The 22383-nt window shown below is 41.8% G+C and overlaps 3 protein-coding genes across 11 annotated transcripts in view; 1 reads left to right on the top strand and 2 right to left on the bottom strand.

The window, feature by feature from the left end:
• Positions 1 to 15446, top strand: part of LOC132263708 (ras GTPase-activating protein raskol) — a 44754-nt gene extending 29308 nt beyond the window's left edge. For 7 of the 8 annotated variants that reach the window (XM_059763627.1, XM_059763625.1, XM_059763632.1 and 4 more), the window contains 6 exons: positions 4421 to 4532; positions 4822 to 5006; positions 6017 to 6998; positions 7057 to 8056; positions 13714 to 14777; positions 14827 to 15446. In XM_059763627.1, the coding sequence (XP_059619610.1) occupies positions 4421 to 4532; positions 4822 to 5006; positions 6017 to 6998; positions 7057 to 8056; positions 13714 to 14777; positions 14827 to 15103 (3620 nt within the window). In that variant the 3' untranslated portion in view covers positions 15104 to 15446. The remainder of the gene's footprint in view (positions 1 to 4420; positions 4533 to 4821; positions 5007 to 6016; positions 6999 to 7056; positions 8057 to 13713; positions 14778 to 14826) is intronic. The other variant, XM_059763626.1, reaches the window with a different exon arrangement.
• LOC132263729 (uncharacterized) lies at positions 8080 to 9397 on the bottom strand. Of its 2 annotated transcripts, none has more exons than XM_059763664.1 (3): positions 9197 to 9397; positions 8898 to 9033; positions 8080 to 8611 (listed from the first exon to the last, which is right to left on the bottom strand). In XM_059763664.1, the coding sequence occupies exons 2-3, from the start codon at positions 9025 to 9027 to the stop codon at positions 8490 to 8492; spliced, it is 252 nt and encodes an 83-aa protein (XP_059619647.1). In that variant the 5' UTR covers positions 9028 to 9033; positions 9197 to 9397; the 3' UTR covers positions 8080 to 8489. The 2 variants fall into 2 exon arrangements, with proteins under 2 accessions (XP_059619647.1, XP_059619646.1); XM_059763663.1 differs by having other exon boundaries at positions 8898 to 9041; positions 9197 to 9396.
• Positions 10703 to 11467, bottom strand: LOC132263727 (uncharacterized). Its single transcript, XM_059763661.1, has 3 exons — positions 11342 to 11467; positions 11172 to 11257; positions 10703 to 11089 (listed from the first exon to the last, which is right to left on the bottom strand). The coding sequence occupies exons 1-3, from the start codon at positions 11365 to 11367 to the stop codon at positions 10785 to 10787; spliced, it is 417 nt and encodes a 138-aa protein (XP_059619644.1). The 5' UTR covers positions 11368 to 11467; the 3' UTR covers positions 10703 to 10784.
• Positions 15447 to 22383: the final 6937 nt, after the last annotated feature.

Here is a 22383-nt window from a genome sequence, read left to right as displayed (position 1 = left end):
AGCACCCTGTCGAGGTCGCCCATTCCTGAGAGAGACTGCGGCAGCCCGCGAAGCATAGGGAACAAAAACAGCAGTGGAGAACAAGAAATGTGTCTCTACGTGTCTTTTTCCCACACGTGACAGCGTCATTAGGCAAGTGAGAGGGAAAATGAGTCAAAATTGAGACGATCGTGCAAAGCTGAAGCCGATTGTACAATACAGTCGCATATGCGGGACTTTTCCGTGTGTTTGCTTGTCGTATTTCTTCTTCGATTTCGTGCTCAAGAGAAGCAAGAGTGAGCGAGTCGAGTGGTGGAATCGATGAGGGAGACAGAGTCACAGAGAAGCATTCAGTTGAAGAGACTTTGGGACGTAAAATCAGTCGAATTGAAAATGTTTTAGCTGACACGAGACGTCGATCGTGTTGAATAATATTTGTGTCTTCTTCTCAAATTAAATGTTGTGCTAAATAGTTTGTACTGACGTGGCGTGCGTGAAGGAAGTAGGAAAAAATAGAGTTTGGTGTGAATTATGAATTGGACCTAATTTGGAGTGTTTTTTGTTAGGGAAATTTTTGAATAGAAGTGAATTTGTATGACTCGAACTCGAAGCTTGAATTTTTTTTGACACGCTCAATTGAGTTCTGTGCGCAGTGAAAAAAGCTGCATTTTGTGTATTTTTTCGGATCAATTTAAATGCTATTTGTGTCTTCCGTGTGACTCAAAGTTATTACTAAATATTCTCTACACTGTGGATTCTCACATTCCTTGCATATTTCACCAAGTGATGCACGTCTGTGAAGAACAGTTCGCCAGTGTGATTCGATAAGGAGGGGAAAGACAGCGTTCTCTGAGCTTCTCTGTTTACCCATTTTTTGGAAACTGTGGCCAAACAACAAATCGGCCAGATAGTGTGGCTGGGAGAAGGCATTGCGATAAGGAGCGGAGCCGGGAAGGAATGCCAGCAGGTTTCTGCACTCCGGCATGATTCATCACTCGACGCCGGACTCCTCGGAGACACTCGGCGAGGGCACGAAGCGTCGATCGACGTTCTATGTGCCCCTCGCGGGTGCCGAAGACACCTCCAGTGTCCTCGAGCATAGCATCAGCGGCCTGGATTGGAGTCTGAGCGACTCAATGTCCTCCACAGACGTCCTGTCCGCCTCACCGTCGCGCAACAGCCCCACATCCACGCGCTACAAGCGCTACGGAGTCGTGCTGAATCGGATGAACACCGAGGAGGGCGATGAGAGGACGGAGAGTCCCCTGTCCTCGCTCTCCAACATCCCCGTGAGCTGCGCTGTGAGCTCGCAAGTGAAGGAGAAGTCGAAAACCTTGCCACAAAATCTATTACAGGCAGCGACATTTCCGCCGAAGAACTCTTTTCTGCTCAAGTCGACGCCCAAAATCTCCCTCAATTACTCATCTGGAAACGATTCGTCGCCATCGATAAAGCCGGACAAGAAGTCATCCTCGATGAGCTTCATACGACGCGCTCACTCAACCAAGTTGTCGCGCAGCAATTCACTCCTCCGCAGTCTCACACATCGCTCGGACTCGTCCAGCAGCACAACGCGTGAGGATCACGTGAAAGTCCTGGACATTGAGACACTGCAGAAGATCCTGCGAGCAGACAATGTGGAGGAAGCCGTGAGGGAGATGTTTCTCACGCAAGAAACACCCGCCAAGATTCCCCTTGATGACGAAGCTGTTCACTCTGGTAATTCTCCGAATGAGAGACTTTTGAACACTCAAGAGATTTCCCCCGCGTTGAAGACGATCATGAGTGTGATTACACTCTTTTCCGGCACTCAAAACTCACACTCAAATTGGACGGCACAATAATAATAAAAAAAAGTAATAATTGTGCTTGCTTTTCTCAGATTGTTGGCCCAAAACTAAATTGCGGAGTCAAAAAGTCATAATTGTTCAGCGGTGAAATGTATCACGGGCTTTTAAATGCAATTATCGTCAATTAATCAAGCGTAATTATTAAATTTGTTAAATCTGTCTTCACGATTGCAATTTCGGTTTTGGGAACTATATTGAGCAATAGATTACATCATCTGTTATTTCAATGTTTTTTCTGCGTTTGGCAAACATCTATTTATAAATGATTGACTATAATTTTAGTGAAGTTTGGCGATTCGTTGTTTGTCATCTGATCCTTTCTAGAGTTTACAAAATGCGTATTTTGTATAAAATTATTTCATATTATGAAAATATTGTGATTAATTCAAGAGGATTTTCCCTCGCTTCTTACTTAATAGCATGCATCATTGATCGAACTGTATATAATAATGTGCCTAAAGGTTCGTGCCAAGGGGGAGATAATACAATCAGAAGTGGTGTACAGCTCAGCAGAAGTACTTAAGAAGTGAAAGTATTCAAAAGCTTACAATATTCCTTTCCTGACTATTTATTTTACTGGAAAATTACCCCAATTCTTTGGATTTCCTTTGATTTTCACGCAAAATCAATAATAAAAGTCTTTTTCTAGGTTATAAAACGAATCACTGACAGATATAATAAATGATTCGCGGAGAGATTGCTGGTCGTTGTCAGAATTAAGCATTTACATGCAATAAAAAGTACTTTTCTGAACCTTTAATGCCAAGAAATATTGCAAATTGTATTTAAATCAAACATAACCTCAAAAATTGTCATTTAAACTTGGAAGATGTTCTTTTAGAAAAACTTTTTGGACAATTTTGACTCTGAATCAGCAGTTTTGAGTTGATTGGAAAATCATAACCAAATCATTTTGTGATCTAGAATGCTTTTTAAATGGAATTTTTGACGATTTCCTGGTTATATTTTGAGGTTATGGTGGGAAAAGATGTCCAAAAATGTGTTTTTTAATCGATTCTTACAGAAAATTATTATAATTTGTAAACTATTGTACAAATAGTATAAGAACTTCCAATTCTTGAAGTGTTTCGAAGTGGTGTACAGATTTAAGGCATGTTAACTCCTCCTTGGCACGTGCGTTCACTCGTTTCATATCATTACAGAACAAAATACCTTATTATAAATCTTCAATTACCGAGTACGTAATAAATTCAGTTTAAACGCAAAATCCAGCAGATCAAATTTATTTTAGTGATATTAAACTTTTTATGTTATTCTACGCATTACACCTAATAATTCAGAAGATTTTGTATGTTGATTTGAACTTCTCATACTCACGTAAAGTGACTTTATCTCATATTTTCTCTCTCAATAATCATAAAATGGGAGATAAGTAATCGTGAATGGGGAATCTTGGGCATTACTTTTCAATTACAAACGCCTTATCTTGCACACAAAGTGGGAGGCGTAATTCCGCATGAAGCCAACAGTGGGAGAAAACACGCTGAGATGCGCGAATTAACATCAATTTCGAGGTATCAGACAGAGGCCCTGAGAATTGATGAGACTCACGTCGAAGGTCAGGCGGCGAGGTGTGTTCTCTCTGCGCTGTGAATATGAGTACTTGTCAGCCCTCCAGGTGCAACTAGTAATTTCGGGGGAAATTCACAACATCGGGGCAGTTGATGAATATTTAATCGAGGGTCTTGGGCGATAACGCGATCGTTGGAGGTGAATTTGAGAAGAGAGGAGCAAAAAAGATAGTGAATTGGATTGGAATTCTCTGAATTCCTCCAGCTGCTTGTCATTGAGATGATGTTTTATTTTTCATTGTAGTCTTATTCTCTACACTCTCTGAGGAGTGTATACAAATGAGCGCGGCAGAAAGAGAGAGAGACAAACTAAAAGAAATCCTCAAGGTATCCCTCTTTCGATCTGTACCTGATCTTTAATTATATTTCTGCTGCTGTTGGCGCGAGTAGCCAACAAAGCTATTTTTGATCATTTGCTCTCTTTCTCGCCTCGACTCTTTGTCCCTTTGGCATAAGGGAAGAAGACGTGAAAAAAAACATAGGCCAAGAAGGTGAGGAGAAAAAATACTCAGAGGAACGAGAGAGAGAGAGAAATTCGTGGTTCTCTTGTATTTCCTCCGACGCTTCGCTATACCTTTCTCAATTACCTTAACACTTTCTCACTCTCGCCATCATGATCGGCAATCTGCTGTTTTGTGCCGATTGATTGGAGAAACAGAGACAGACCGATCGAAGCCCAACAGTCGCGAGAGTTTTGTATGAAATTGACTGGAATTCCAGTCACACATTCTTCACCACAGAAGCACACGTGCGAGAGTGAGAAGAGCGACCAAACCTGATCGCGAGCCTTAATAGCTTCGGTAATTTTTATGTATTTCCATCTCATGCTTTCTGCCACGATTGAAATGTACGTTTACTATATTATATAAGAAATATATGCATTGGCGGTGAGAGACGGAAGAGTTGATGGCACAAAAACTAGGAGGGATTAACATTTTTATAGATCTTTTTTATATATTGAACTCATCTAACATCGCGCTGTGTCTTCCCTCTTTACAGATACGTCGTATGAGAAAGCCTGTCGACGGGGATCAGCTCCAGCTACACCGATTCTTAATCAGAAACAACCTGAAGCACCGACATCAAGATTTACAAATTTCTTCTCAAAAAGGTAAAAGACACAATCTCTCACCGCTTCTCGCTTTGCCCTTCTTCTTCTTCTACCCCCCCAATTGAGAGACAATCAAAGTTACACCTTAAATGTATGTTTAATTAATTCGAAGAATCTCTTCAGTTGAACTCATTGTGAATCCGAAGCGAAAGTTTTTGTTGAACACATTCCATTTCCTCATTGATGACTCATAAATCATCGACACTCAATATTCATTAGTGTGAATTATGAAATCATCCCAACGAACGATCGCATTAATTGGCATCTGACGAGAGTGTTTACCTTTCAGATCCTTCAGAGCGAATCCGCTGAAACGTACAAAGTCCGTGACGAAGCTGGAGCGCGCCAAGAGGGGCCCAGGTGGTCTCAGAGGATCGCGATCGCACGAGAGCCTGCTCTCCAGTCACGCTGTGATGTCGACTATTGACCTCTCCTGCACAGGAGCCGTCGGAGTGGCCCCTGTTCATCAGTCGGGTGAGTTGTGTGACCACGAAATTCTTACCTGCCTATCTTATCAGGGCGTGTTATATTATTAGGGAGTTGTCCTGATAAAAGAGACGCTTTTTTTCTTTCTTTGGTTCTTTCTCTCTCGATTCAATTCTCTGAATTTCTCTATTTCACCGCCTCCAAAAACTATTCACAGAATTCTCAGAAAGTCTCTTCTCGTGCTGATGGCCCAGAAAATTTAATTTATTCCGATTGCATGCCTTGGAATGTATCCTGAATACTTCTTTTTATAGAATATTTCCCGAGAATTTATCACCGAAATTCAAATAGTCTCTATAAATAAATTCTATCAATTTCTGTTTATAACAACGCTATTTTTATTACATTATGGAAATGCATAATAAAGTCATTCAAATTTTCCTCACAATTGGAGAGATTTTGATATAATTAATGCTATATGGTAAAAAAAGACCTTTTTTATACACTTACACTTTATTTCGTAATAAATTGTGAAACACTTTTTCTTAGATCCTATTTTACAAAGAAAGTAACAATACATGTTGCTTAATACATTGTTTCTTCCCTGTTACAGAATGCATATTGTCTAATCATCTAAAACTCTCTAATGAACAGAGAATAATATATTTATTTTCTCATAAAAATTGAAGCATTGATCTCACGTCAGGGAAGTCAAAAAATAATAACCTTTTTTTGTGTAACATGAATGTTCTCTGATTTCTCACAAATCAACTCTGATTTGAAAGTTGAAATACCTGCCAATCACAAAATCAAGTGTTAAGGATGTTTTTCACGGGTTTAACGCAACTAAAAAAACGTCCGGAAGTCCAGATGTTTTGGCACTTAACGATTTCCTGTGAAGTACAACGAAGAAGGAGATTGAAAAAGAATTGAGAGATGTCAAAAAAAACTAGTCCAGAGCCACAAAAAACGCCACTATCCTCGCTAATGCATGACCAAATGGAGGAGTCACGAATGCTCTCTAATTTCCTATTCACGATCTGTCCTTTTTCTTCCAGTGCTCGGACGAAGACACTGCTTCCAGGTGCGCGGAGGACCGCGTGGCGAGCGGTACTACAGCTGCAGCAGTCGTCAGGAGAGGGATCTCTGGATCTACAGCTTGCGCAAGTCAATTGCGCCCAATGCTGACCACACACGGCGCACAGACAACTCGCTGAAGATGTGGGTGTATGAAGCCAAAGGTCTGCCACCAAAGAAGAAGTACTTCTGCGAGATCAACCTGGACAAGACGCTGTACGGGCGCACATCGGTGAAGCTCAAGGGGGATCTCCTCTTCTGGGGCGAATACTTTGACTTTCCCGACATTCCCGACATCAATCTCATCACGGTGAATGTGTTCCGCGAGGGTGAGCGCAAGAAGAAGCGCGACAAGCACACTTACGTCGGCTGCGTGAAGATTCCCATTCACGAGATCACGGCGAGGATGTTCTGTGAGGATTGGTATCCCATAATCTCGGAGAAAGTGGACAGCTTTGGACGGAATTCGGTGAAGGATGGCTTTCCCACGCTGAGAATAAAGTGCCGCTTCCAAAGCATCGATATTCTGCCACTGGAGATCTACGGGGAGTTTCTGACTTATCTCAAGGAGCATTACAAGAAGGTGTGCGAGATTCTGGAGCCTGTGATTGGTGTGAAGGCGAAAGAAGACATTGGACAAGCGCTTGTTCTTCTCATGCACTCACAAGGCATGGCGGGAGCTTTTCTCACGGATGTCGTGGCGCTGGATCTGCTCCGTGTGGGCGATCAGAGGCTCACATTCAGGGGAAACTCACTGGCCACAAAGAGCATGGAGGCCTTCCTTAAACTCACCGGCGAGCAATATCTGCAGGACACTCTCTCGACGCCCATCGCGGAAATCATCTCCAGCGACAGAGATTGCGAAGTTGATCCCTCGAAGGCCACCGGAAGTCTCTCCCGACAGCAACAGGCGCTGAGAAATGCCGTGAAGGTTGCCTGGAGCAGCATCGCTGAATCCCACAAGTGAGTAATTGAGATAAATTGAGAAAAGCAGCAGATCTTAAGCTTCTCATTCTTGCAGACACTTCCCACCTCAACTCCGTGAGTGCTTCGCCACGTTCCGGGAGCGCCTCGAAATGCTAAATCGCGAGGATATGGCAGACAACTTGATAAGTGCTTCTATCTTCTTGCGCTTCCTTTGTCCGGCAATTCTCTCTCCGAGTCTCTTCAACATCACCAATGAACTGCCATCGGCAAGAGCGACAAGGAATCTCACCTTGGTGGCAAAGACACTACAGACTCTGGCCAATTTTACACGATTCCAGGCCAAGGAGGGATTCATGGAGTTTCTCAATGACTTCCTGGAGCAAGAGGCGTCACGAATGAAGGAATTTCTGCATCTCATCTCAGCCCGAACGGATCAACCTCTGCCAGAGACAATCCTCGACTGGACGGGATATATTGATCAAGGAAAGCAACTGTCGATTCTCTGCACTCTCCTGTCTGAGAGCATTTCCAAATTGTCCACGACGCGACAGCAGGAACTCCATCAGCTGATTGCGATCCTTGAGAAGGTCGCGAAGGCGAAAGAAGTCACAGCATTCGCACAGCCCGGTGGCAATCAGGAAAATCTCGCCAATGCACAGAATGTGCAGAAGACAAATGATAGAGGAGTTATTCGTGGTGTTCTGACGCCCAATTCTCTGGAGAAGAACATCTTCCGGTACAATGATCCAACCTGTTCGCCGTTCCTCAATGCTCAGCGTCAGAACAATGGTCTTCAGCACTCCCAGTCGACATCCAGCATCTCTTCAGCGCCCGTGCTGCATCAGAGCGTAGTCATTCCCACTTCTATCCAACACCAAATCGCCAACTCGACGGATCGTCTCCATCAGCCGCAGCAGACGAGCTCGCCAGTGCGACCAAACAAGGCTCCGCCCGCGCCAACAGCTTTCTACTATGCGCCCAAAGTGATTGGCAGCCAGCAGAAGGATACCAAAGACTTCATTAGCAGCAGTTTCAGGGCCAACACTTTGCCCAGGAACAACATAATCATCACCACAAATGGGAATCACCAGAATGTAAGTAGAAAAAGCTTTTCCAACTACTATGATGAGTTTATATTACGAAAAAAATGCTTTACAGAGAGTGTAATCTTAGTTATGAGGAGTATTTAAGACTAGAGTTTTGTAAAGTGATCTGTGTTGGCAGAAAAAAAGGATCGCATAAAGTAGTGCATAAATAATGAGAAATTAATTATTTTCTTATGATAAATTTAAAGAGAAAGAATAATAGTTTAATTTTGTATTTAATTCCTTTTATCTAAAAAATAATTTGTTTTTTTTCTTTAATGTTTGATTAAATCAAAAAAATGATCCTTCTGCATTTTGATCACTTTGCAAAAATCTCCAATCAAGAAGAACAATTTGTTGATTTTAAGTACATTCGTACTTGATGCTCTCGCGCTCTTTCTCTCTCTCTCTCGCCCATTCACGGAGGGCAAGAGTTGCACTTTCACTTGCCACTATTGCACAAGTCTGTGTTGCATTCAGTGCAGGATTGACGATCATTCTTGGCCACGTATTTGCAATCGCCCAGGACGGCACATCTTCTCACGACAATCAGACGGTTGCTGTCTGCAAAGTAGATGTGAAAGAAAAATGTGAATTTTTGGTAGGAAAGAAAATATTTACGATTGCTGGTTGGAAATGCTAAGTGAGAGAATATCGTGAATATTTTCTCACATTGTGCGTCTGGCACAGGAGCCAGAGAAAAGAGATAATTTGTTTATTTTTCACTCGGAAGGTAGGCTATTTCTGTCACAATTTCCGCTAAAGCGTCTCAGAAAATTGCTGCAGCGCAATTAAAGTCCCAAACGAACTGCAAAAAGAGTGTGTCCTCTCACGCAGATCCTCTACTTACCTGACAGTGAAACAATGCGGACACACCGAAGGGTGATGGGATTGATGCCTTGAATAAAGTCCGTACAAGTGAGAACCTTTGTGGTGTTCCTCTCCTCAATGCAGTCATCGTCATAGTGCGAACTGCACATGTAGCACTGTAATCCTTATTTTTTGTTTCCCGGGGGAGGGGCGGCAGTTTTGCAAAAAGACACAGCCAAATTCCACCATAGAAAGAGAATAGAAAAGAGAGAGACACGGGAATATTTCAGCAAACATAATTTCACACATAGTAAATGAGGGCAGGAAATGAAAAATTACCACTTGCTAGAGCCACTGATAGACACAAAGTCACTATAAAGGGTAGTAATCGCATTATTTTCACTATGATTTCGCTATTTGCCCTTTATTCTACTCTCTAGTTCTACTTCCTCCCTCTGGACTCACTTCGGATACCTTCCAATCGTGTTACAGGAGAGAACTCGAATGAGAGAAGAGTCAATGAGATAATTCCCGCGCAAAGGGGAGCCAAAGAGCGGCCGAAGGGGCGATTAACTACACAAATTCTGTGTGCTATTTTCCACACAAATTATCACTCATTTTCCAACTAACATTGCTTATGGTTTAGTGTTTATTTTGATAATGAATTTAAATGGTATTTCTTCACAATGTTCACCCAAATGAAACTGTCTGGAGTGTAACTTTCGCTCTGCACTTCCTAATTAATGTCCAATGACGAGTGGCGGAGGGAAATGACAGAGAGCGGAAGGAGTGTGTTGGGGATTTGAGTGAATCGTCAGCCCTTTTGGCGTCACAAGCGCGACTATGAGCTGTGAGAAACGCTTTTGGAGTGCGCGCGCGGCAAAGCACGAAGATCCACAGCGAATTTCTATGAGGTCAGCGACGGAAATACTGTCGTCTTATTTTATTTAATAATGATGATATATTGACGTCCGACCCATTTGTATTTTTAGCTGGACTCCCCCTCGTCAATCTATTTTTCCACCCATGGCAGATGAATCTGCTTCAGAATACACTCCACACTTCATGTCCCATTCACGAGTGGCTGCTCCAGGGTGTTAGACTGTGGTGAATTACCTCTGGTCAATTGATTTTGCAACCCTCACGAGACTCGTGACACCCTCAGAGGCAAAGCCAGTGTCCTGGATAATTGCCACATGATTCAATCAGGTGGTCAGAGTGGTTTAAAAGTGTCCTTGCGGTGACCGAATTACACAAAAATGTGTGGCACACATGGGAGAAAAAGAGGCCACAATTGCCACCAATCTTACAGAATTAAACACAAGAGATTTGATAACCCAAATGAGGCGTATTTTCCTATCGAACAAAAAATCCGCTTGATCAAACACAGTGCAGAAACATCAGTGGGTCAGATAAGAAAGGTTTCATCTGAGATTTGACTAGGATTTTCTGGTAATAAACCCAGTTTTGCACCAAAAATCGCATTAAATTTTCTCTGCTTTTAATTGACAGGATAATTGATTCAGCTCTCAGTTGGTGAAGTTCAAGTGAGGATCTGAACAATAGCATAAAATAATATTTATCTAATTAGTCAATATTTGAAAATTTCAAGATCATTTAAAGTCACGGAAATTTTCCATATCGCATTTCTAGCTATAAAGTGCAATTTTTCATAAATTAACACATTTGTGACAAACAAGTAAATTCCTTGGAACTATTCAAATGGTTCATGAATATTTAGAGAAGCTTCTCATGCCGGATTTCTTAAGGTGTCAAGGATTCGATTTGAATAAAACCAGAAAGGTTTTTTAGCGTTTTTTCTTGAAGGATTAATAAAACAATTGATATTGTCAAGATTTTATTCAACACCTTTTTGCTTCTGTTACGTCTTTATTTGTTGAGGAAAACGTTATGTTGAGAACTTGTTTTATTTATCGTTACAAAAATCACCGACACACTCGTCGCAAGTGGCGTCCGGGAAAATCGCGGCGCCCCATTCGAAGGATTTGTCAGGCCTGAGTTGGAAATTGCACTCGTTCCGTGTTGAGCATCGTCTCACTGCAATCTTCTCATTTCCTTTCACTCCCTTGATTGTCATGCAACGGAAGTCGAAGGAACTCAGATCAGCAATGACCAGACCACAATCCATGATCCTCTGACCAGCGACACTCTCGAAACATCCTGGATCGTCCTCAGAGTTGCACGTGTAGCACTTGAGGGTGGAAATGTTACCTTCAAGAAGCAGAAGAAGAAAAGAAAAACCATGATTCACTGCACAAAACACGCACAAGTTCCAATAGAAGACGCATTTTACCCTGTCCCTGAGTTAGTATTGACACAGAAACGCCGATAAAGACCGTCACAATGAGTTTAGTCAGCATTGTAGGTTGCAGAAGAGATCTTTAGTGGGAAAAGGCCGATGAAAGAATGACCACAAGTGACTTCTCCGTCTGCCAATTTATAACCTTTAGAGCACAAACTTACTTGTTTTCGATGTCAGAGTTCTTCATCGCGATAGCTTGTTAATTAGACAAAACGACAGAAAAAAGCAACAAATGCAAAACTTGATTAACTTCTCTTATCGCTCACGGAGAAACGAGTTGTGATAAAGTAAACGATTGACTCATTCGCGAACAGACATATTATCAGTAAATTCGAAAATACGACATGAGACGAACATTTGAAATGCCAACGATTTGTTGGTGAGATTTTTTTTGCTGTATTTATAAGAAATTTTCGAATTCTCTAAGAAGAACGTTGACTTTCTTGCAAGCTTATTCAATTCTTATTACATAAATCATCCGCACAAAGTTCACAATCAGTTTTATCGTCTTTAATTTGGAAATTGCACTCGTCATCTGTCGCGCAATCTCTCATGGCGAATCTCTCATCCCCATTCATCCCCTTGATTGTCACACATCTCAATCGCGATGCTGGAAGATCTGCAGTGACTCCGCCGCACTCCGCAAAGGAAACATTGTCGGGCTTATCAAAGCAACTGGAATTCTCAGTTGATATGCATGTGTAGCACTTTAGTGTGTCGCCTTTGACGAATCACCGAAAATAAAACAGAAACATAATTTCATCTCTTTTTTTTACTGAGACACTACAAATAATCCTTATCTGAAGCAATTTACCGTGAACCAAAAGTGACACAGAGCTACAGATTATAATGGCCACAAAGATCTTTGTGAGCATTTTTCTCGCGAGTTTTTTTTTGTGTTCAAGCATAAAAGATCAATTAAGAATGACTGAAGTTAACTCTTGATTGGCTAATTTATACCCAAGTTTATGCTTGACATCGGATTTCGGGATTTTAGATGTATTATCAAGTGTTCTTTTTTAATGTGTTAAGGTTACAATATTTAAATTAGGTTGACAACTGAGTTTAATATAAATATTTAAAACTGAATTAATTTCCCATTGTCTGTTTTTTTTTATACTTTCTTTATTATTTTCGTTGATTTTTGATAAAAAATTCTTGTCAATACAAGAATTTCATTCAATTATCTTCAATCTTTATTACAAAAGTTATAGGAACAGAGTTCACAAGTCGCATCCTTGTAGACAATTGAGCCGTGATCAAAGGATTTATCCTGCTTCACTCGAATGTCACACTCTTCATCCGTTGAACATCTTCTCATTGCGAACTTTTCACCATTATTTTCTCCCTTAATTGTCGCACAGCGAAGACGAAGTGTGCTGAAATCTCTGAAAACACTGACACAATCTTCTTGTTGACTGTTTTCGGGATGATCAATGCAATCGGCGTTTACTGAAGAATCACAATTGTAGCACTGCAAACTATCACCTTTGCGCACAAGAAAATACATGAATTATTTAGAGTATTGTAAACTCTCAAAATCATGCTCACCTAATTGATAATATACAAGAGACATTGAGAAAATAAATATGAACACTGCCACGGAAGACTGAATGATCATTTTCACAGAGAAAAGAGATCTCTTTGGGCGAAGAGTTGAAGGACTACTGAACAAAATTGTATTTCCTCGTTCTAATTTCGTTAGATTTTTGGTGGAAAATGAATATTCAATAGATATTACAGAGTATTTTTTGCAAAACTTCATTTTTATTGACTGTATAATTAATTCTTTGACATTCTTAGACCTTTTGCAAGTCCTTAAAATGATTATTGGTAAATTCACGAGTATACAAAAGCTTCTACTCTGTGCAAAAATCACCGGAACAAGTGGAACAATGTGCGTCCGGGAATATTTCTCCTCCCCAATCGAAGGAATTGTTATTTCCCAATTGCACTTCACATTCACCCTCAACGCCACATCGTCTCAGAGCTACATTCTGTCCCGCTTTTGTGGCTGTGATGGTCAAACAGCGGAAACTCTCGTCGCCAACATTCATTATCCTGCACATGAACGCCCTCTGATCCTCAGGATGGTCGAAACAGCCTGGATCCTCGTCGGAATTGCAGGTGTAGCACATTAAGCCTTCGCACAGAGCAAAGAACATTCTATAGAACATCAAAAGACTAGAGATTATTTCGGTTTTATCTTACCATCTGTCGCAACGAGGAGGATTGTTAAGAGAAACAGGGAAATGAGAACCTTTTTAGCCATTGTCTGTCCGTGAACTGACGCAGAATGAAACGTAATTTACCCTCAAATGTCTCAATCGTAATCAGCGAACTTTAGCAAGGTGAAGAGCAAGAGCAATTGGGAGAAAGATAGCTAATTATCAATAACTACAGCCAGCGGAGATTCCTCTCTGTCTTTTACAACACTTATTACACCCTAAACATACCTGATTAGTCTTTATCAGCTAGTAAAATGCCATCTTATCGTATGATTGACCAATTCTCTGGTTTTTCCGTCTTCCAGGCGCCAAAAGCTGAGGACACGAACTCGAATTTCATCCAAATTGGTGTTGACACGTCAAATGCCTTTGTGCGAAAGAGTCCAACGCCTCTCATGAAGCCCACGCCGAACAAGAATCGATCCAGTACCACAATTGTGGGTCAGAACAGGAGCATTGTGAACTTGGGATTGCCCGAGGGTGTCATTACCAACACCAACTTCAACATGCCAATGAATCTTGAGGACCTGGATGATCTTCTGAACTACGCCGATGAGCAGGCGAGCAAGACAACTCCTGTCGCCGCTGCCAAGGAGACTCTCACGGCCAAGGGCAGCAACGCTTCCATTGGGCAGATCTCCAACGTGTGCAGCAGTGGATATCAGAGTATCGCCACGCAGAGTCAGAGCTCATCGCCTGTGGAGAATCACCACGCGTCGGATTCCAAGGCGCCAAAGCGTCCGCCACCGACAAAGTATCAGTTTGGCGGCACGAAGGACACCGTGAATGCCGTGTCGAATGCTCAGGCTTTGGCTTTCAAGAATCCAATGTATCACATACAGAATCACACCCACAATTCGCAGTCGTCGCAGAAGAGCTCCTCCTTGACGCCGTCGAGCAGCGAGGAGCGCCTGGACTACGCCAATGTGAACGGGAACAGCGCAGTGACTGTCATTGGGGAGATCAGGGGTGAGAGTGAGCTCTCGATGGTGGCGGCGGATCTCTTGCCCGCTCCCACTCGCTTGAGTGCCCATCGCCTGCCGCGCACAAATCCACTCATTCAGTACAAACGTGACGAGCAAATCACAAATTTGGGAGCCGCTTCCAGTCGATATCAGAGACGCTTGAGCGTGGAATCGGCCCGGACGCTGTCGGACAGCTCCACAGACACCGAGGGATACAATCTGGAGGGCAAGAGGCGCCGATCGGGCAGATCAGTGGAGCAGTGCGAGCGAGAGATTCAGAGGCTTCAGGCCTCGGTGGATTCGCTGAGGAGTAAACTCGAAGAGTCAGACTTGAGAGACTCCAACGATGATCTTCTCTCCATGTCGCATCACAGTGATAGTAAAATGAGGAGCATCATCAGCAGGTGAGTTCTGAGTGGAGGAATTTGAAGCATCATTTGTCAGTCTTGACAGACCACTTCTCTGCATTCCCAGGTTAATCGCGATGGAGGAGGAACTGCGGAGAGAGCAGTTGAAGATGTCTCTTGCCCTGTCGCACAAGCAGCGCGTGATTGAAGCGCAGGGCCAGCAAATTGCCGCCTTGGATGCGGCCAACAATCGGCTTCTCAGTGCCCTGTCGAGTCTCCGTCAGCGGTATGAGAATCAGCAATCTGGAGCCAATGGCGGACCGGATGATCCATCTGCCGGGAATGCCAGTGGACAGAATGGACAAACCTCCACGACCTGCTGAACATCCTAAAAAAGAAGAAACTTTTAAGTGTATAAAGTTAAATTATGTGTAGCTTTTATTTCCAATCCTTTCTCTTTTCCCTTATCAAATTTGTTGTATTTTAGGATTTTATAGATATGTCAGCTATTTTAGTGATTAGAAATGCATAGAATTGTAAGATTGACTAAGCACTAGAGCACAAATAGTAGCTGCAAAGAGAGTATTAATGATGGTTTATCATTGAATGTTAAGTGCAGAAATTTTATTTCGCTAATTTATTGGAAACACCAAAGAACACACACAATTTATTGGTAAAGAAACTCTTCAATATGTGGGCACAATAAAAACAAATATATACTACAATACAAAAAAGAGCGCATTTTTCAAAGAGAAACCATTCAACGTTCGAGAGATTCGGAGTGTCTCGGCTAAAAGCTCTCAACTTGAAGCAAAAATTGTTTTTATGGTTAATGGAAAAGGTAAGTTTTTAGGAAGTGTTTTGACATTCTAACAATTTACGAGAAGAAATGCAAGGTTTGCTAGTCAAAGGATCAACGGAGAGCCAAATGTCTCCTCTTCAAGTGGAATTTAATGAATATTCTGGCGCACCTGTTGCCAAGCATGAAGGACTTTGGACTTTTGAAGCATTGAATAGAAATACCGGCTAATTTTGCATTCTTCCTTTGATCAGCTCAAGCAATCTTTTATCACCACATGTTATTGAGTATTTTGTTTGCTAAGCTCCTGGTGGAAAAATGATGTGCAGAAGCTCTCAAATTTACTGCACATCGCGTGAGAAAGTCAAATGACGCCCCCTAGAATGTTCCCAACTATCTTCCTCTCGCGGCAGCTTGACTTTAATCACAGTAGAGAGCTCGCTAAGCTCTTGACTTTGCATTTCTCCAAAAAAGTTTGCGCTGAGGCAAGCACATCGCCAATAAGGGGGAAAGTTCATTGGTTGCTCGCGGACGCACGGCGCAAACTCGCGGGCAAAACCACGGCGATGTTCTCGCGATGGGGAAGGAAAGGGTGTGAGTGTGTGCGCAAATCTATGATTTCTCCTCTCACCGTCGACTGTGTGAATGACTTTCCTGCCAAAAGCGCAACCACACAGCCGCACCAACACCACGACGCACTCTGCGCGTGCTACACTCACGCTGCAGTTGTACGATTCGGGCTCTGCGCCTGTGTACGATAGGCAACACACGCGGACTGGCGGTCATTCACCTCCTCACAATATTGTCACTCACGTCGTCTCGCTCACGCCAGTGGCCAGCTGGGGATTGGCCGTCTCTGTTGCTCAAGTCGCACAGCAAACACAACAAGCGGCTCTTTCAATGCCCAGAAGAGAATCTCACTAGTTTGCCTCAAACGCTGCTTCAAATGATTTCGCCGGGTTTGCTGCGCGATTCAATACCACGAAAAATGCCATTTTCCTGTCGCAAAGGCCACTTCATCCCCGAGAAAATCAGCCTCCAAGTTTCGCACTCTGCCCCCTATCGAGCCCCCTAGGATACCGCATCGCTCGAACTCTCACTTGACTAAGGAAAAAAAAGGTGTTTTGCAAGTGCACAAAACCACGGAGAGACATTGTGAAAAAGAGACGCGTGAAATTCCAAGGATTTACCGGAATTCCCAAGAAAAACACCCTCCGGAGTTACTCAAGAGGCACACTTTTGCCATTTCCCCCCCAAATGCATGTTCACCAAGTGGATTTTCGTGAAAGCAATAGTGACTAAAATGTGTACGAGAGTGAGGCCTTAAAGGTGTGATTCTACAAAAGATTATTCATCAGTGTTGTGCGTGGAAAAAGTATAAGAGAAATTGTTCTGGAAATTAATTTTTAATCATATTGTGAGTGTTTTTCTTCTCTTCCCACTGAACACACAACAAAGTCATCCAGGAAATATTTCAGTGGAATAGAGTAGAAAGAGAGGAATTCCCTTTTCGTGCTTTTGGAGACTTTCCGGCAGTGGTCTCCAAGCGGACTTACACCCTCACCCACATCATCTCAATCAGTCCCTCCAGCAGCGGATTCCCCGTGTCAATTGAGGAATTACACAACATTTTCCGCAATTAATTGTGGGTGCAGAGAGAGAGAGATTAGTGGGAAATTATTCATTGAATTTCCATAAAATGCTAAATGCGACAGTGCGATCTGTCCATTGGTGTTCAATTTAAATTGATCACCACCACATTTGCCGCACATTTGGATATATGTGAGGCTGATAGAGAGAGAAAAAAAAGAGCGTAGAAAAATTCGAGAAAAAAGCGCGTTGCCACTTCAATTCTTTCAACTTCTCGCACGTCTTTTTTCTCTTCTTCTCCTTCTTTCATCCACATCAGACACCAATTTACACACCACACAGAAAATCATCTTTTACAAATGGTCCCGTTAGAAGAAGTTGACTCGCGATGGCAAGAAAGTGGAGAGGGAGAGAGAGAGAGAGAGACGTGGAGAAAAAAGTGGGAGGCGATGGGCAATCACACGCACTTCATAGACAACGTTCTCGGTCATTCCCTCTCTCTCTCTCTCTCTCGCGCGCGCTCTCTTTCGCCACATCTTCCCATCCCATTGATAGCCTCCAATGAGTCCAAGCGATCGGCAGATTGAGATTGTTGGCAGAGGAACGGGTTCTTTAAATCCCCCCCGAGAAACCCCAATAATCCACTTATGAAAATCTCCCAACGCTGGACTTCCTTCTTTCTGCGGAGGAAATCGCGCGCGTCCCGCAGAAGTCTCCAGAGCGCCGCGGTGACGAGGGGAAATTCTTTGGAGAGAAACACCCTCGGAGGGGAATTTATTTTGATTTGCATCGACCGGGGTCAAAGACCGACCTTTCATGTTTCGTTCTTTCATTTCATTTAAGAACATCGGGAAGAATTTTTCTAGCCACTGTTTTTTTTTCGTCCATCCACGAGGGGAATTGACATGCGAGGAAAACACAGAAATACATCACTTCCTCAATTTCAGGCATCCTTAATTGTCCTTCAACAGTAATTTGCAGAAACTTTCGATATTCGCAATTTTCCACTTAGGCAAATATTTTCGGTTCTTTTCTTCCTCTGTAGAATTTCCAGGAAACGCACACAATTTCTAAGGAATGACGTGGGAAAATTGATTCTTTTTCTTTTGAGACAAATGAAATTGCAAAAGAAAATCAAAGAAAAGTGTTATCCTGACTGATAAAAAAAATCAATAAACAAGAGCAAAAGAGAACGGAATTTTTGTGAAGTGTTTCGAGAAACCCGAAAGAAGTGATAGTTTTTACGATTCTGCTAATTTTGACAGATAAAAAAGGAAATAGCAGAAGTGAAAATTTCTAAAACACCGTAAAATGGCCGACGACAATGGTTAGACAAGACGAATTTTCGTAAGTAGCAATTTTACTCTATATTTATTGTGTCTCTATTTGTTGCCCTTTTGGCGGCAAACAGTTCATTTCATGCCCTTGAAATTATTATTGAGCAAAACATCAGCCAAGAACACGATGAAGAGAAAAAAAAACACGTCTGCTGAAAACGGAAGAGCTTAGAAACTTTCATTTCTAACTGTTACGTTCGTAAAGAAGTGAAATATATATTGGAGTGAAAGAGAAAATTTATGAATTGAAAAGTAAAAATATTGTGCACAATAAATAGCAAAGCATTTCCACCATTGATGGGGTGATCAAAGGGGGGAAAATCACAGCCCCATTTTCAACAAATCTGGATATCTTTGTGCCTTGACAGAGATCTTCGGGAAACTCTAGAGACGCACCCACGTAAGGTCGCTCTCTCTCGCATTTGGGGAAAGAAAAGAGACTTGAGAGACACCGATTTTTGTGTCACTTCCGTGGATGACGTCGTTTTTTCTCCTTCTTTTTCTGTACTTTTTGATCATCAGAGCATTGGCCTCGTGTGACCCCTTCGAGAGAGCGCCTTTTGCGTTCTTACTGTGACTCCTCTTTTTCGAATAAGAAGCAAACCAAGACAATAACGCTATGTTGTGATGAAAAATGTGAAGAATCTAAGAGCGCGATCATGACATTCTCCCTCGCCAAGTGTCACCAATTGACCTTAGCAGCACAACTCGAGGTCATCACAGGTATTTCACGCTGTTCGCAGAGACTCGAGATGAATCACTGGCGATTCTCCTCGAAAAAATAGTGAAAAATATCAAGCTTTAGTCACTCTATAATCAGCTTATGTGGAAAGGAAAAGTTTGATGTATGATTTTATCATTGAAAAAATAGATTGAATCAGATGATTTTTTCGCTGAGCAGCAAAATAACGCGCACAGCAAAGGTGAAAGAACTCGGAGAAAAAATGACAACACATTGTGAAATGTTACCGATAACAGAATCGAGGTTGAATGTCTTCAAGTTTAATCGTTTTTCAAGGGTTAAAATAGACGTACAGCAAAGATTTATCACTTATTTCATATGTATTTTATTGTATTCTACTTAAATACACTCCATCCAGAAGAAGATTTCTTCAAAAACCACCGACAAAACAATGGAGAGAAAGTGGCAAAGGACATTGTTGAGAGTTTCAAGGAAACCCTCTTTCGAAACATGTTTTCAACCTCACATTCCCTCGTATCCTTGACGGAGGGTTGAGCATGCCTATGGAGAAGGGATCTCACCTTATTCTCTCTCTTTCTCTAATATCTGAACGAGTGTTTGATTCAGTGACAGCTGCTCAACGCACTGCGACAAATTTTCTCTGATATCACCGAAATATTTCTTGGGACGTTCCCCTTTCCACGATAAGATTGCATATCTCACTGCCTATATACCCTGGGCCGTTCAAAGGCTCTCTCCTCTCTGTCGATGCAGGGTGAGAAGGAATTGGCCCTTTTCCTTCTAACTCTGCACATGAAAAGCATTGAACTTTTGGTGGCAATTTTTCGGATGGAAAATCATTTTATTCGGGGGAAAAATGCGTGTTTTGTGTACTCTAAGCATATCACTTGCCTGTTTCGCCGTCTTTTCTTCACCTCTTCTGTGCGTGTATGAGGTGAGGATACAGCTACGCATGTGTGTACGCGATGACACACAAACAGGCACGCACTTTTGCCCGAATTTTTTACTCTGGGCGCGCGGAACACACCGAAAAAGACCCGCCACAGTGTGGTCTTTTTTGGGTGTGTTGGAGAGGAGGAGGTGGCGGGAAAAAAGTGATACAAGAGGGCGCAAGTGTGTGTGCTTCAGAGCAATGACCCCAAACAGGCAGCCTGGCCGTGGCTTTTAAATATCTTCCAACGCCCTTGTCCTCTGTGCGCGTATTCGCACCATCTCGCTCCCGCCGCCGCGCCCGCCGATGACCCCGTCTCCCTCGCGCGCGGGGGCGAGTGCAGAGTGCGCGAGGATTGCATATGGGTGCGACATTGAAATTCGACGGCATTGAACCCGCGCCACCCGCCGGAATCTCGAGCAGGGGTTGCTGAACGCACACCCAAAACAGATTCTTTCGTATATTTTTTTTTCTTCTTCTTCTTCTCCTCATCGACTCCGCATCACTTCAGTCCTTCTTCTGGCCACAAAATCAATTCCACGAAAATATCACCTCGCAATCAGTCAGCCGCCGATAAGATGAATGAGCGTAGAATGAAAATATTCCAGCAACGAATGCGTGCATTTTGAGCTTCACCTTGTGCGTTTTAATCACCTCTCCAACTTGGAGACACATTTAATCTTATCAACTTTAAAAATAAATTTATAAGAGAAACAGTGGAGAAAAGACAATATCAACAGAAAATATTTCTCTTGAGAGATTACGTTACTCCCTTCTCTGCTTTCTTTGAATCTTTTGTTCAATTCACATTGAAGCGCTGCGGCTTTATTTTTAGAAGCCAATATATAATACTCCCGTTAAGCATCTTTATGCTGATAAACACGCAAAAATCAAATTATTCCAAGGGACGCAATAATTGATAGCTCAACTTCCTTATCCACCCTCTTTATTGATTTCTCAAACACGTCTTTCACCTTTACACAATTATATTTGTGGTAATATCAAACCAAATCCTTTTCAATTAATGCCATTTATCATCCTAATAAAGAAAATGTACAAATTCATAATTCATTACATGGATATTAAGTTTATTTTCAATTGATTTTGAAAAGCGTGTCTCAAACATTACTATATAAATGTATGTCAGGAGAAGAAAAAGAATTCTTAAATAGAAATTCTTACCAAGGGGCAGATAATATAGTCAGAAGTGGTGTACAACCGAGCAGAAATACTTAAGAAATGGAAGTGGAAGCAATATTCCTTTCCTGAGTGCTTTTAGTGGAAAATTATCCCAATTCTTTGAGTTTCTTTTCATTCTTTTCACTGGAAGCAATCACAATACTTCTTTTCTAGGTTATTTAACGAATCAAGGACAGATGTAATGAAAAATTCACAGTTTAGCACATCAATTCTCGGGCACAAGTCGGATCGATCGTTAGTTTGAATTGCTTTTCTGATCCTTTGATACCAAAAAACCTAGAAAAAACCCTGCAAATTGTGTAAAAATTGAACAAAACCTCAAAATATTGATTTGAGCTTGGAAAACGTTTCATTCAAAAAACTTTCTGGACTTTATAGCCTAAGAAACAGCAATTTTGAGATGATTCTGTGATCAAGAAAGCTTTCAAAAAGAGTCCTTCAAGATCTTTGGGTAATATTTCTAGGTTAGAGTTGGAAAATTACGCACAAAAAGCAGTTTTAAGTAGATTTTTACAGGAATATCGGATGGAAATTGAAGAGATTCATTATAATTTAGGATTTTATGTTGGAAAAGGACTACAAATTTCAACTTCTAGAAGTGTTTAGAAATTGGTGTACGGATTTAAGGCATAACATTCGCCTTGTCTCAACACTTCAGTGACGAATCTCCGGGAAACCGAATAAAAAGTCAATTTCGTCAATCATACATATTCAGGAGCAATGCCCATTTCAGCTATATCAAGAAGTATTTTTAGAGTCTTTGACACAGATTTCATGCAAAGGAATTCTTCGCATATTGTCAAAATCATTATGCAAGTGACAATCAAGATCTTTTTTTTCTATCTGACTCTCCACAACGCGAGTGAGAAAGACAGATTTTCCCATTTCTCTGTGGCTTTCATTCATGACGCATTTCAATTGCAAATATCCGAATAAGTTGTCAAGTCTCCGTTTTTTTTCTATCTTTTCTATCATTTTGCGACGGAAAAAGTTAAATATTCATAAAATATGTGTAATAGAAAAATTACGCAACTTCTCTCTTGAGGTAAAATTTCATTATTTGACGCCTTCTCATGACTCGCCTTTTCTTTTTTTCTTACTCG

Source organism: Phlebotomus argentipes, unplaced genomic scaffold (assembly GCF_947086385.1).
Source record: "Phlebotomus argentipes unplaced genomic scaffold, Phlebotomus argentipes genome assembly contig_39, whole genome shotgun sequence".
Classification (NCBI taxonomy): Eukaryota; Metazoa; Arthropoda; class Insecta; order Diptera; family Psychodidae; genus Phlebotomus; species Phlebotomus argentipes.
Note: the sequence above shows the minus strand (reverse complement) of the source record. Positions and strands in the feature narration are given on the sequence as shown.

What these genes read in the sequence shown, in the direction of transcription:
- LOC132263729 (XM_059763663.1), bottom strand. Translation starts at nt 9,251, where the DNA reads ATGCGATTACTACCCTTTATAGTGACTTTGTGTCTATCAGTGGCTCTA. An exon ending in ATCAGTGGCTCTAGCAAGTG is followed by an intron (nt 9,042 to 9,196) that starts GTAATTTTTCAT and finishes ACAAAAAATAAG; the next exon opens with GATTACAGTGCTACATGTGC. An exon ending in CCGCATTGTTTCACTGTCAG is followed by an intron (nt 8,612 to 8,897) that starts GTAAGTAGAGGA and finishes TCTACTTTGCAG; the next exon opens with ACAGCAACCGTCTGATTGTC.
- LOC132263727 (XM_059763661.1), bottom strand. Translation starts at nt 11,367, where the DNA reads ATGAAGAACTCTGACATCGAAAACAA. An exon ending in AACTCTGACATCGAAAACAA is followed by an intron (nt 11,258 to 11,341) that starts GTAAGTTTGTGC and finishes TTCCCACTAAAG; the next exon opens with ATCTCTTCTGCAACCTACAA. An exon ending in AATACTAACTCAGGGACAGG is followed by an intron (nt 11,090 to 11,171) that starts GTAAAATGCGTC and finishes TGCTTCTTGAAG; the next exon opens with GTAACATTTCCACCCTCAAG.